Source organism: Narcine bancroftii, chromosome 1 (assembly GCF_036971445.1).
Source record: "Narcine bancroftii isolate sNarBan1 chromosome 1, sNarBan1.hap1, whole genome shotgun sequence".
NCBI lineage: Eukaryota > Metazoa > Chordata > Chondrichthyes > Torpediniformes > Narcinidae > Narcine > Narcine bancroftii.
This window is the reverse complement of record NC_091469.1, coordinates 207,143,240-207,158,660: the sequence shown is the minus strand read 5'-3', so window position 1 is coordinate 207,158,660 and position 15,421 is coordinate 207,143,240. Positions and strand designations below refer to the sequence as shown.

Genomic DNA, 15,421 nt, shown 5'->3' with positions numbered 1-15,421 from the left:
AGCACTGAAGTGCTCCTAGGCACCTGAATGCAGCCGCCTAAAAGCGGCTGCTAAGGGGGCGTGCTGAGGGCAATCAGCTGGTGACACCTGACAGCCCCCTTCCCCGCTGCTCCTGTCCACTGGCGCGGGATTCCAGGGCAGGGGCAGTTGGTGTGGGACGTCAGGGCTGAGGTGGCCATGCTGCCCTGACGTCCCATGCCGGTTGCCCCTGCCCCGATGTCCCAAAGGGACAGGAGCCATTGTGCGCTCCAAGGTGCCTCTCATGCAGTTGTCCCTTTCAGGTGAACAGTGCAGTGCTTTCAGGGTTGCCACCTGAACGACCGTTCCACAGGTCTTCATCCGCTTCTGCCGGAGCATTCTTGGCGGAGAATGCACCTGAAAGCGGCTAGAGTCAATGTTTTAGGTCTGTAATTTCTGCATCTCCCCTGTCAAGCCTGATAAGAATTTATTACTTTTAATGTTCCCTTTCATTCTTGCAAACTCAAAAGAGTATAGATTTGATTTGCTTAATTTCCACCCATTCTGCAGATAATCCATCCCAGGAATAAATCTGGTGAACAGTGCACTTTCTCTGCTCCAAGTATATCCTGTCTCTGGATGAAAGGCCATATCCATAGGTAATATCCCAAATGCAGTCTCACCAAGGATCAAAGTTACACTCCAATCCTCTTGCAGCAAAGGCCAACACACTGTTTGCCCTACCTCCCCCCCCCCCACCCCTTTAAAGATCTTGGGAAATGTCTCAAGGATACAAAGGAAGATAGTGCCACCCTTCAAACAGATGGCATTAACATTGACATTTCTGGTTTCTTCTGTTAAATTCCCCCTCTCCCTTCTTCCCTCTAGTTTTGTCTCTCTCTCCCCCTCTTACATTTTCGCTGTCTCCTCTCCACACAGCCAAAATTAATTCTCACCTGTCCTCTTATATACAATTAATACCTTTCGGCTGTTGGTCAGGATTCTTCCCCCTTCCATTCTTCCCCCTTCCATTCTTCCCCCTTCCATTCTTCCCCCTTCCATTCTTCCCCCTTCCATTCTTCCCCCTTCCATTCTTCCCCCTTCCATTCTTCCCCCTTCCATTCTTCCCCCTTCCATTCTTCCCCCTTCCATTCTTCCCCCTTCCATTCTTCCCCCTTCCATTCTTCCCCCTTCCATTCTTCCCCCTTCCATTCTTCCCCCTTCCATTCTTCCCCCTTCCATTCTTCCCCCTTCCATTCTTCCCCCCTCCATTCTTCCCCCCTCCATTCTTCCCCCCTCCATTCTTCCCCCCTTCCATTCTTCCCCCCTTCCATTCTTCCCCCCTTCCATTCTTCCCCCTTCCATTCTTCCCCCTTCCATTCTTCCCCCTTCCATTCTTCCCCCTTCCATTCTTCCCCCTTCCATTCTTCCCCCTTCCATTCTTCCCCCTTCCATTCTTCCCCCTTCCATTCTTCCCCCTTCCATTCTTCCCCCTTCCATTCTTCCCCCTTCCATTCTTCCCCCTTCCATTCTTCCCCCTTCCATTCTTCCCCCTTCCATTCTTCCCCCTTCCATTCTTCCCCCTTCCATTCTTCCCCCTTCCATTCTTCCCCCTTCCATTCTTCCCCCTTCCATTCTTCCCCCTTCCATTCTTCCCCCTTCCATTCTTCCCCCTTCCATTCTTCCCCCTTCCATTCTTCCCCCTTCCATTCTTCCCCCTTCCATTCTTCCCCCTTCCATTCTTCCCCCTTCCATTCTTCCCCCTTCCATTCTTCCCCCTTCCATTCTTCCCCCTTCCATTCTTCCCCCTTCCATTCTTCCCCCTTCCATTCTTCCCCCTTCCATTCTTCCCCCTTCCATTCTTCCCCCTTCCATTCTTCCCCTTCCATTCTTCCCCTTCCATTCTTCCCCCTTCCATTCTTCCCCCTTCCATTCTTCCCCCTTCCATTCTTCCCCCTTCCATTCTTCCCCCTTCCATTCTTCCCCCTTCCATTCTTCCCCCTTCCATTCTTCCCCCTTCCATTCTTCCCCCTTCCATTCTTCCCCCTTCCATTCTTCCCCCTTCCATTCTTCCCCCTTCCATTCTTCCCCCTTCCATTCTTCCCCCTTCCATTCTTCCCCCTTCCATTCTTCCCCCTTCCATTCTTCCCCCTTCCATTCTTCCCCCTTCCATTCTTCCCCCTTCCATTCTTCCCCCTTCCATTCTTCCCCCTTCCATTCTTCCCCCTTCCATTCTTCCCCCTTCCATTCTTCCCCCTTCCATTCTTCCCCCTTCATCTCTGGTCTTTAATTAAGATTCCTGCCTGGTATTTGCTTCCAATTTGAAGAAGGGCTCAGGCCCAAAACATCAGTAATATTTCTTTACCTCCTATGGTTGCTGCGAGATCTGCTGAGTTCCTCCAGCATTTCTAAGCAATGTTTTTTACTCCATGAAGTGCAAATCAAGGGCCCTCTGATCATTCCTCTGGGAAGTTAATTTAAAAATGCAAGGACAATGACAAGACAAGAGGGACAAGTGGTTTAGAATCAAGTTCCTGCTAAAAAGGAAAAAAAATGTCCTTAGTCAGGTAGTATAGAGAGAGTTAAGAGTGTGCATGGAAGGAAGAATAATTATCTCATACGGTGGGACAGCTGGCTGTAATGTCTAATGGTATTACTCAAAACCAGGCTTACAGGATAATGACGGCAAAAGGAAAATTCTGGAAGTGTTTTCAGCATAGCAGGAGGAGGAATATTTCTCTATTTGAAGTAAAGACAAGAAAATGCAAACATTCGAATGTGCTGTGCTGTTTCACTTCATCAACAAGAGAGAGTGGGTGGTAACTGATCAGTCTGCCCACTTGGGTGCTGCATCTCGAGAGCAAGTAGAAAAGATTATATTCCTCACATTACCTCCTCAGTTGCACTGCACATTCTTTCATGAAACACGTCCATACAAAATGTAAAATGGCAAATTTGAAATAATAGCTGGTATTGTCCACGTTTGGAAGCTGGAGTACTGAAATTATCCTTTCAATCATTTGGCCACTCTCACCCACTGCTCCTCCTGCACATTACTTGTTTGCTGGCCCACTGTCTCAACAGTAAGTCACCAGAATAGATACATAATATTCAGGTAAATTAGAAAGTACATCAATAAGAGAAATTATAATTTCTCAGCTTCAAATATGCAATTACAGTGTTTGGATCTGAAAATATCTACGCTGACATGACAGCATACACCACAAATCCACGCCTTGTCAACGTTCCATCAGTTAACTAGCCTATTGTTCATTAAAAGCATTTAAAGAATCCAGCAGTGGCAGTTTCATCGCAATGATCTCACTGAATTAGGAAATCTGTTACATAAGGATTAGTTCAAAAATATCAACCAGGAAAAAGGACTATTATCAATGAAAAACATCAGAAAAACAATAGAAATATTGCAAGACATCAGATCTCCAATCACATCTGGGAGTCACTTTTGGCCTGAAACTTACCTGGACTAACTGCATATGTAACGCAGCAACAAGAGCAGGCCAGAGAATGGGGATCCTGAGAGTGACTCAGTCCTGACACCCTACACCTTATTAGGTATGTCACAAGTGACGGAAAGCTGGCCTGATTGAATGAGGCTCCAACAACTCTCAAGAAACACAACACCATCCAGGACAATGCAATCTCGATTGCCAGCCCATCCGCCACGCTAAACATTCCTTCTTCCACTAACATCACACAGTACCTGCGGAATGTAATATCTACAAAATGCAGGATCCCCCCCCCCACACCAAGTCACACTCCATCCGGATTTGGAAAAATGTTGTTTTTTCATCATCACTGTGTCTAGAACTTCTTCTCCAACAGCAGCGTGGAGACCAGAGGTCTCCAGCAGTCCTCATCACTAAGGGACTCAACACCACCTTCTCTAGGGTAATTAGGGATGGGCAATAAAATGCTGGCATTCCTGAAAAATCAATTTTAAAAATTGAGTCACTGAACCTGCAACATGTGGTTATTGGTCTCATTGTTGGAAAATGTGCAGCTTATGATAAATCTACAATTTAAGGTACATGACAGACCAGAGACTGGATACATTAGCTCTCAATCGACACTTCAAAGCCACTTTTTCACTGTAACCTAAACTTGATCTCATCATTCACTTGTCAATGGATGTTCCCCGTTTCCAAGAGTCAGCAGGAGTCATTCTGTTCTCCATTTGGTTCATTCTCCCTTTTTACAGACAAAGTCATGTCTCTTGCACTGTCTTTATTCCACCCAATATCTGTGGTGGAGCAAGATCCAACCACCATAGCTTGCTGCGGATGGGTTGGGATAAGGTTCACAGATAACACTGGAGCTGCATCCTCTGGAAGAGGGAACCAGTGGCAGATTAATTACCACCCAGGCCCTAGACTGAGCTTTATTAAGAACCCCCCCCAAACCCCATCCTTCGTCGAATAAAGCGAAATTGTTCTATTTATTAGCCTTTGGACATGATGCCCTCACATATTCTAAATTTATCTGCCAGGTATGTGCTGAGAATACACCAGTTGGTATTTGGTTGGAGAAGATGAGGAAAATATTTATTAAAATCAAACAAAGCTTTACCTTACAGAAGCCATCTGCTAGCCCTGAATAATTTGAAAAGTCTGTTAATTACAAAAGGATAAATAAAATCCATTCTAAAAAAAAAGTCTCAATACAAAATAACATAGGAGAAGGGAGAGTCTTTTTTAAAAAAGTAAACAGCTTCACAGAAATATGGTGATAGTTAGGAGCATTTTCCTCCTGTGGACACTGCGAGACCTCCAAGTTCCTCCAGCATTTCCATGTTTTTACTTTGCAAAAGAAGTGCGGTCGCCCTCCCCCTCTGGGTACCAAGCACACAAGTGCAAGGGAGCATGATTGACAGTTTTTGTTACCTGATTTTGTGCACAACATTGTCTATTGCAATTTAAAATGGTATACATCTGTCTAAAGTTAAATTATCCCGTTTTTATTCTGTCATGGATCCACTATGTGATGGATGTGGAATATATGAGACACCCCTCGTCCATGTTTTGGAAGTGTCCAAAACTGAAAGGTTTTTTGGAAACAATTTTTCCAGATGGTATCAGAGATTCTCAGGGTCAAATGGAATCCTTGTCCCTGTATTACTTTCTTTGTTTATTTTCAACAGGAAAATATTTCCTTAAATCTAACTCAAAGAATAGTTGTAGCCTTTACCTCATTGATAGCCAGATGAGCAATTTTGATTAAATGGAAAGGCAGTTTACCACCTACTCATATGCATTGGATACAGGATATTATGTCTTGTTTGAGCTTGGAGAAAATTAGATATCAAGAAACTATGATGGAATTTGATAAATTATGGGGCCCATTGGCGATTATCATTCTTCTTCTTTGGCTTGGCTTCGCGGACGAAGATTTATGGAGGGGTATGTCCACGCCTGCTGCAGGCTCGTTGGTGACTGACAAGTCCGATGCGGGACAGGCAGGCACGGTTGCAAGAGAAAATTGGTTGGTTGGGGTTGGGTTTTTCCTCCTTTGTCTTTTGTCAGTGAGGTGGGCTCTGCAGTCTTCTTCCAAGGAGGTTGCTGCCCGTCGAACTGTGAGGCGCCAAGATGCACGGTTGGAGGCGATATCAGCCCACTGGCGGTGGTCAATGTGGCAGGCACCAAGAGATTTCTTTAAGCAGTCTTGAATGCTCTGGGAGTTACTTGTTCATTGTGTGGAGGCCGAAACTCAATTCCTTGCTTACTTTTTTTTGCTGATGACCTTGTTTAGAGGGAGGGGTAGGATTAGTATGGGGAGAGCGGTTATTTCCTTTCCCTTTCTTTTCTCCTTTTCTTTCTCAATTTCTGTGCTTTTCTTTTTTCTTTCCTGTTTTTCTCTACACATTGAAGAGATTACTTCATTTGGTTATCTTATAAATTTATTCCAATAATAGAATATGAAACAAAGTTCCTCCAAATGAACTTCTTTTATACATGTTTACTGCATTATTATATTGATTAATTTGCTTAGGATTCATATTGTTTTTAATATATTAAGACTTATGATTACTTTTTGTTCAATATATGACTTGTAAAATCTCTCTTTCAAATCAATAAATATATATTTAAAAGGAAAAATACAGCCTCCATTGATGGAGAGAATGGGACAGGTGGAGGCAGGTCCGAGAGTGACAGGTTTCCAAAGTCGAGCATTGGTGAAAGATGGGGATCAGAGATGAGTGGGTGGGTGCTGAGAGTGTCACTACGGGAGATCACTTGGTTTAGTTGCAGTTCGTGTATTCTTTTTAAGGCAGGCGAGATGGAACAGTTTTTGCACTGCTTTGCATTGTGGGTAAAAACACTGACACCTCTCTTGCTGCGCCCCATGTTAAGAATTCTGCTCCGGCAGCACTGCACCCTGTGGGCCCAGGTCTCACTCGAGGCCCTTACTGACAAGTGGCTACATTAGTGTACTAGTGGTTGTGATGGACCCCCTTACCTTCCAGGCCCCTAGGCTTCAGCCTACTCAGCCTAATGGTTAATCTGCCATGGAAGAAAACACCGAAGGAAGATTTAATTGGAATGATTAAAATCATGAACGTGGTCAGAAATAGCCAGAAGTCAATACACAGATGTCGCAGAGGTCAAAGAGATAATATGATTGGTAGACGGATTAAAAGGAGCAATGAGAGCTAATTCATTTGCCCATAGGTAATGGGAGTCCAGAACTTATTGTCAAAACATTAAGGGCGAGTGGGGAGGGGGAGAGCGTAGACATGGATGAGCACTTGATCTTGGTAAGTTGTAAACGACAGACAAAGAGCAAAGAAGTGAGAAAACCATGGATACCTCTACTTTACTCATTATAGATTCGATCAACTGAATGATTTTCCTCACTGCTGTAGATCTAGGATTTTACAATAACACAGCTGCTGCCAAGCTGACACTTTGCTTCTCCACATCAATGGATCTTACTTGTTTATTATGTACTTAGTCAAAGGCTTCCTTGTTGTAAACTTTATCAGCTGTATTAATGTGAAATTTCCTAACATTACTATTGAGATTAAATTACAGCAAATCATTGTAAAATGTTCTTTATTACTAAATGAGTTACCCATGCCATGTCTCGCTTGAGAATGGGCCGAGTTGAAGTGGTGATGCACTAACCTGGCATCTGGATTGTAGCAATTCAATTTCTGATGCCACAAAGATAGAAAATGTTGGAAACACTCAGCAGGGGTGGGCAGCAGCAGTGGAGAGAAAAAAATCAAAGCTTCAGTCCTTCAGATGCTGCCTAACCTGGTGATTATTTCTAATATTTTCTGCTTTATGTTTTAGTTTTCAGTATCTGTAATTTTCCTGCTTTTGAATCTCTGATTAAATTGCATTGGCTTTGATAAAAATTGTCCTCTTGAACAACTTGAATCCAGCAGAATAATCACTTCTTTGAACGTAATGTGCTGAGTAACCTGCGAGAGAATCCTCCACACTGCATAGCAGGTGACAATGCATCAGCCTGCCTGAGGACATTGAGCTTGTGGATAAACCAGTCACAGAAAACCATGAAATATTTTTCCAATCATTAATCAAAATAACTTGACTCAAGCAACTACATACAACCCTAACCAGCTAGATTTGTTTGATGCATCCATAGCACAATTCTGTTTGTTGTTTCAAATTCTTATTAAATAAAGCTTGCTGAAAAATGCTCTGAACCATAAACAATTTTGGAATAGTGATAACCTTCACACTCCTTTTCATCATGAACCACAATCAGCAATAAACTGAGGAAGCAAGGGTCAAGTCAGCAGATCCTTTTGTTTTCAATGGTCTTTAAATTTACTTTTTTTTAATTTAAATTTAGACATACAGCAAGGTAACAAGCCATTTCAGCCCATGAGTCCATGCCACTCAATTTACACCCAATTAACCTATACCCCCAGTGCGTTTCAATTGGTGGGAGGAAACCAGAGCCCCCGAAGGAAACCCACGAAGGCACGGGGAGAACGTACAAACTCCTTATAGACAATGCGAGATTTGAACCCCAACCATGATCGCTGAAAGGCGTTGCACTAACTGCTGCGCTAACTGTGCCTCCCATCTTCAAACTTTTTTTTAATATAACAATGTGATGGTCAACTTCCTGGAAGTTAAATGCCATAAGCACATCCGTTGGATGCAGAGGCAGTTAGCGCACTGCTTTACAGTGCTGGCAACCCAAGTTCAAATCAGGCACCGTCTGTAAGGAGTTTGTACATTTTCTCCACGTCCAAGTGGGTTTCCTCTGAGTGCTCTGGTTTCCTCCCACGTTCGAAATTATGTCCAGGCTTAGTAGATAAATTGGTCACGAGTGTATTTTTGTAGCATTGGTGCACGGGTCGAAAGGTCTGTTACTGTGCTGTATTACGAAATGAAAGTGAGACAAAGCTAATCCAAACTGGTGGAACTGCCCCTGTGAACACCATCACCACATCTGACTTGACAATATATAATTCTTCCTTTTTTTCCCAAAATATGATTTTATGCTTTCAATCTTGTTCCGGCAGAGCTGAGATATCCTTACCAAAGAAGTTACGTTCAAGATTTTCTGTTTATTTAAAAGAGCTAGGCAGAACAATAGGCATTCCTGCAACCCCCCGGTAAACGCAGAGAATTCAGCCACTCAAGCATGTTCCCTGATCTTCATTTGTTAGCTGTTGATCCATGTTCCTTGCCACCCCTACCCAAAGTCTAAAGGTGAACACAGTACAGCTGGAGTAACTCAAGAAGCTGAGCAGCATCAGTGGGAGAAAAAGAATGCCCAACGTTTTGGATCCAAACTCTTCATCTGGACCGGAGTTCCTCCAGCAGATTATCATTACTCCAGATTCCAGCATCTCCAGATGATTCCAGACTGAAGCACATTTTTCTCCAGTTCTATGAGAAACATTTCAAGTGCCTTGTGATGGCTCATGTCGGCCACAATTCATGTCATAACATCCATGGGCACCCTCTTACCTCTATTGCTACAACCACAAAAGGACTGTCCGCACTATTGCCATCACTTCTTTTACACTAGTGAATATTTATTATCTATCTTTTTTGCGGATTTATTGCCTTTATTTCCATTAACAATTCAATTGCTTTGTTGGTTTTTTTTTAAAACAAAGTACCCATTCAGCTACAGCAAGTACTTTGGTTCATCTGTACATTGTACAATGTACTGTAAATGGCAATAAATTCATTATAATTAGTGGGCTCAAACATCTCAAATCCATTATTCAAGGGTGATCGACATCCTAAGAGCTATACTCACACTCAAATTTCAGTCAGGCAAGTTTCCTGAGCATGATGTTTCATGTCTGCAGAATATAAATGTCCAATGTGAAATTATTTGGTATAGTTTCAACACTGATTCTCTTAGAGTCGATATCTTGCATTGAAGTACAATTTTCTCCCAATTCAATAGGAAGAATGGTTTACGTGGGGAATAAACAACATAATGAAAGCCCCTGTTGTTCTCTCAAGCAAACACAATGACAGAGCAGAGTTGTTGTTCCACATAGTGTTTGTAATACCTTGTGTCCAAAATGAAGACACATGTAGTTTGTCTGAGCTGTTTGCCTCACTCGAAGGGTACATCTCTGTGGTTGCAGGAAACAGTAAAAGTCACAAAAATGTTGCTTCAGACTTTACTTTCTATTATTTTCAAAAAACCAAAACAGTCATGTCGTGGACTGTAGTTCACCATATGACTTGAAAATATCATTAATTGCTGCAAATGGGGAGTATCCCAACATATCCATTAAAAGAATATAATGACACTGAAGTAAAAAGTCTGGTCTTCTGATTTTAGGCCATAGGATGCATTATGGAAGCAGGGTCATCATAATCAATCCAAAACGATCATAAACCAAAGACACTGGTTCTTTTTCCATTGATTATGATTAGCTTACAACTCAAGACCCCTTTATTTATCGTTCATACCATGCTCATACAGTCAAGACGAGATAGCATTTCTCCAGAACCACGGAGCATATTTACATAAATACATTAGACTAGAAGTTAAACATATTGAAATATTAAGATGTATACTGTAAAAGCCCATGATACACTATCCACATATGTTCTAGGAATTCAGGAGCCTGGTGGCTTGTGGGGAAAAAAAACTGTTGCCCAATCTGGACTTAAGAGCCTGAGTGCTACATTACCTCCTACCAGATGGCAAAAGGGAGAAAAGTTTGCATGAGGGGTGTGAGGAGTCCTTCACCATGTTTATTGCCATTCACCTGCATCAAGTGTTGTAGATGTCCTTCATAGTGGGAAGGGAGCCCACAATGATCTTTTCTGCTGACTTTACTATCCTCTGCAGGGTCTCGCGGACCGAGGTGATACAGCTTCCAAACCAGGTGGTGATGCAATTGCGCAGGATGCTCTCAAAACATCCCCTGAAGAATGAGGTGAGGATGGAGGGTGGGAGATGAACTTTCCTCAGCCTTTGCAGGAAATAGAGGTGCTGCTGGGCTTTCTTGGCTATGGAGCTGGTGTTAAGGGACAGGTGAGATTCACTCCAAGGAATGATATTCTTGACCTCAACAGTCGAGCCATCAATGGTCAGCAGAGCGTGGTTTCCCCCAGCCCTCCTGAAGTCGAGAACCATCTCTTTTGTTTTATTGACATTCAGAGTACATCCAGAATTTTCTGTTTTACAGTCAAATATAATTGTGCTTTTAAATGGAAAAAAAAAGATTATCACCAGAGGATTCCTGGTTCCTTTCTTTCCTCTCTAAGCCAAGGGCATTCTAGTGAATGTTACACCCTCAGTTAAACACAGACCCAGAGTTATCAGGCCTGCAATGCTTTCTGCTGACCTGTTCTTGTCTTCAATCACAACTAGAGGAGTTCATTTTTTTTTCCTGGCAATAATAACAATGCACCTACTTTATAATGAGAGTACTTAACATTTCACCTGGCTGAGCGATCACAGTAACGTTGCAGCCACGGTGTGCAAACGCTCTGAAGATAGGACACCGGACAAAGTTTCTCCAGTGATATTATAAATCTCAGGTCTGACAAATGTCTTGGTTATTTTCAAAGCCTACTTCCTTCCCATAATGACAGAGCACTGAGCCCAAGGTGCGTGCCACGGCCTCCCCTCTCCACAGTTCTCCTAGTGTTTCTGAGGCACAAGAAGATCTAACCCCCTCAGTCATTTGATGCTCGACTTCGACAAGGAAGTGACAAAGATCTCCATCCAACGTTTTATTCCATAACCTTTGTCCATATTTTGAGGAATCCTTGGAAACAGTGGGCAAGGGGAGAGAGCGCTGTCAGTTCTTCTCAAACGACACCCTTCAATAAAACCTTCAACTTTTGTTTTAAAAAAAACCCTCAGCCTTCACACAGATAATAAACAAGTGGCTCTGCAGAATGCAATTAATTTAGTCATTGAGTATGAATCATGTGAGTTAGGCCCCCATATGCCAGTGTGGCACTGAAAGCCCAACATGAAAGCAGAAATAGCCAGAGCACGTTTACCTCCACTGGAAATGTGGCTGATGGCCGGAGGGGGGGGGGGGGATTGGAGGCAGGAGGGGGGGGGAGGGCACAGAACTGAATGTACAGAGTGGGGGGGGGGGGGGGGGAATTGCACAAGGGCGGAGGCACACCGCTGGCCCGTGCCTTGCAGCCGTCAATTCCCATTGTTTTGAAGGGGCTCGGAAATCTCAATGTGCTGTAGCGACTACTCCGTCCTCAGCATTTAAATCCCGACTACTTGACACAAGCAGCTAGATTTCAACTATCATGACCCACGCTGACACCCATTTATTGCGCCCCCACCCCACCTTGATTTGGCATTTGGTTCTGAGAAGCCACCTTTTTCCCATTTGCACATCTGCCGGGGATCAACTGACCCAGCAAACGTCAAAGCCCGATATTACTGGTCAAAGCCGAGTCAGCTGCAACCTGACACACGCAACCCAACGCTCACCTTGCCACGGTTCGTCCGCCCAGCCGCTGCTGGGAGCCCCACTACTGCTGCTGCTGGTAGCCAGAGGATTGGCAGTGGACCGCAGCTGGCCAGAGGTGCCGGAGTCCAGTGGGCTGCTGGCATTGCCGTATCCCTCGGTGCCGTTCCAGCCGGCGTGCCCCAGTCCCGGCCACGCCAAACATAGGAGGATGAGGGCCAGCCTCCCGCCCGGCGGCCGCATGGTGCCCGGCTGCCACGCCGGCTCTCGCTCCGCAGCTTGTCGCCACTGCCTGCAATCGGCCCGGTGCAGCCGCATCCCGGCCTGAGTGACAGCTGGTCCCGGGAGCCTCGAGGTTGGGTGGAGGGGGGGGGGGGGGGGGGGCGGAGCCAGCCCAACCGATCGGCGGCTCGGCCAACTGCAGCGCGCGGGCCCGCTCCACCGTCCAATCGGGAACGCCGGGCCCACGCCAATCAGAGCCCGGCGCGGAGCGAGCAGGCTCCGACGCTCCAACAAGCTAGGTTGAGGCGAGTATCGCTGGAGGCGCCGCTTCCTGCAACATCTGAGGTCAGAAAGTAAAGAGCCCGGCAGAGGCTGGACATTTGAAATAAAAGCAGAAACCCTCGGCGTAGGAGGCATCACATTTCAGGCTGATGCAACGAGCTCTTTCTCTCTCCACGGATGCTGCTCGACCTGCAACCCAGTCAACAGCCGCCGAAGGCTGCATCTCCTCCAGTGGGTTTCACTTGCTGGTGCATGTTTGCCCTGGATCTGCATTTGGTTATGAACATGGAATAGGATGACTCAGGAACAGGCCCTTCGGCCACGTGTCTGTTCTGATGCCCACACCTGCCGCTGATTTGAACCCCCCCCCCACCCCTCACATCTCTCTCATATTCGTGTATCTCTCTACAAATCTCTTAAACATTATTATATCTGCCTCGACCACTCCTCCTGGCCGCTTTTTCCGGACATCCACTACTGTTTACCCTGCACATCTCCCTCCCCTCATCTTAAACACGTCCCCCCCATGTGCAAAACTTTTACCCCGGGGAATAGATTCTGACTTCATTCAAGATTATATTCCCCTCCATCGGGTCTCCCCTCAGCCTGCTTCACTCCATAGGCAACAACACAAGTTTGCCCAATTCCCTTATCTGATGGCCTGCTAAAAGTTTTCTGTACCATTTCCAAATCCTGAACATCCATTCTGTAATGGGCGACCAATCATGCACAGTGTTAATGTATGGCCTACCCAAAGTTACTTTTGAGCAACATGGCTTCCTTATTTTCATAAGCTGCTTTCAGGTGCTCGGACACAGAAAATGCGCCAGCAGACGCAGCTGGGGGAATGCAGCTGGGACATTCAGGTGGCCGCAGAGAAGACGCCTTTCTGTCACCTGAACATGCTGGCTGAAAGAGAGTCACGTCCGCGCGAACGCCGGCTCCTGTGGTCCCACTGCTGCTTTCAGGTGCCAAGGGGGATTCTCCGAGCTGGAGAATATACCTACAGGAGGAGGGTTCGGTAAGTGCTCCTCCTGGCCAGGTTCTCCACTTTCGGGTGGCCATCCGACAGCTGTATTGGGGTAGAATAGGCAGCTTTACAGTCGAGTATTTTGGCCACCTGAAAGTGACTATACTCAATGCCCTGCCCAATGAATCCAAGCATACAATCCACCTTCTTTCCTGTCCTATCTACTTTCATGGCCACTTTCAATGAGGTATAGATCTCTCTGCACATGAATAGAGCCTTATCATTAACTGCATATATTCCCCTTACATTTGACCTCCCAAAATGCAACACCTTACACTTACTCAGATTAAACTCCATCAGTCATTTTTCTGCCCATATCCATCTGATCTATATCTTGTATTCTTTGATAACCTTCACACTGTCCCGAAATCTGCCAAACTTTATCTGCAAACATATCTGCCTCCTAAAGGCCAGCCAATTTCATATCCAAGCTATCAACTCACCATGGATCCTATCAACCTGCACCTTCTGAATCAGCCAACTATGAGGTAAACTAATTCATTTGCCACAGATGGGTATTCTTTGTGTCACAGTGTTCCAAAACTCTCTCCAACATTTCCACCCACCTAATAGAGAGGAGTGGAGGATGGGATCATCAACCTGAAATGTTAACTCTCTCTTTTCATCAGATGAATAGAATAAGATTTTTTTTTGTCAGGAACATGTGTCAAGAAATTTGTAGTCCTGTGGCAGCATTGCAGGTGGTATAAATGACATATTTAAAAAAAAAAAATTAGTGCAAAAGAAGAAAAAGGTGGGGTAGTGTCTGGTTCATTGTTCATTCAAAAATCTGATAGCAGAGCAGAAGAATGGCATCATGAAGAAAGCATGTCAGTGCCTCTTCTTCCTCAGAAGTTTGTGGAGGTTTGGTACACCCTGGGAAATTTCTACAGATGTGTGGTGAAAAGTGTGCTGACCGGATGCATCGTGGTCTGGTATGGGGACACCAATACCCTTGAGCATAAAGCCCTCCAAAAGGTAGTGGACATAGCCCAGGATATCACAGGCAATACTCTCCCCACTATCGAGAACATCCACATGGAACGCTGCTGTCGGAGAGCAGCAGCAATCATCAAGGATCCACACCACCCAGCACACGCTCTGTTCTCACTGATGCCATCAGGAAAGAGGTATAGGTGCCACATGACTCACACCGCCAGGTTCAGCCCCTCCACCATCAGACTCCTCATTGACAAACTCAATCAGAGACTCATTTAAGGACTCTTACTTGTGCACTTTATTGAGTTTTCAAAAATTCTCTCTGCATTTTGTTCACATTCGTTATCTTTTTACAGTTCTTGTTTATATGTGTGTACTGTTCGCAGTTTCCTTTTGCAATACCAATTAGTGCTCATTCTTCCTCGCACCGCAGAAAAAAGAATCTCACTTAGTACTCTGACAATAAATTTAAACATTTGAAGAAGCTGTTTTGGTAAGTCCTTTCTGATAGTAGCAGACGGCATGACCTAAGTGGTGGGGATCCTTGATAATAGAGGCTGCTTTCTTGAGACACTACCTCTTGTAGAAGTCCTTGAAGGAGTGAAGACTGATGCACTATTAGGTGCTGGCTGAGTTCATATTCTTTGTAGTCTTTTCCTGTGCAGTGCATTGGCTCCTTCATTCCAGAGAGTAATGCAACCAGTCAGAATGCTCACCACAGAACAAATGTAAAAATAGTCTTTGGTGGCTCACCGAATCTCTTCAAACTCCACACAAAGTATAGCCACTGGTGGGCCTTTCTCATGATTGCATCAACATGGAGGCCCTAGGATAGATCTTTTTTTTTAAATTTTATTTAATTGTTTGCATCATTACAGGAAAAAAAATGAATAAAACATTAATCAAATATCCATAGCCAATGACACAAAAAAAATACTTTTATCTTTTCCTCCCCATCCCCCCCACCCAAAAGTAAGAAAAGAAAAAAACACCTACCATTTAATAATCAATAATATCACGATACATTTCTTTGCAATTGCTATTGCAAATACTTAAAAAAATTTCTT

General features: G+C 44.6%; 1 protein-coding gene across 1 annotated transcript in view; it reads right to left on the bottom strand.

Annotated features, from left to right (window-relative positions):
- LOC138738769 (multiple epidermal growth factor-like domains protein 9) overlaps window positions 1-12,231 on the bottom strand; it is a 210,238-nt gene extending 198,007 nt beyond the window's left edge. Inside the window, exon 1 of the mRNA XM_069889662.1 lies at window positions 11,905-12,231. Within this exon, the coding sequence (XP_069745763.1) occupies window positions 11,905-12,199 (295 nt within the window). The 5' untranslated portion in view covers window positions 12,200-12,231. The remainder of the gene's footprint in view (window positions 1-11,904) is intronic.
- Window positions 12,232-15,421: the final 3,190 nt, after the last annotated feature.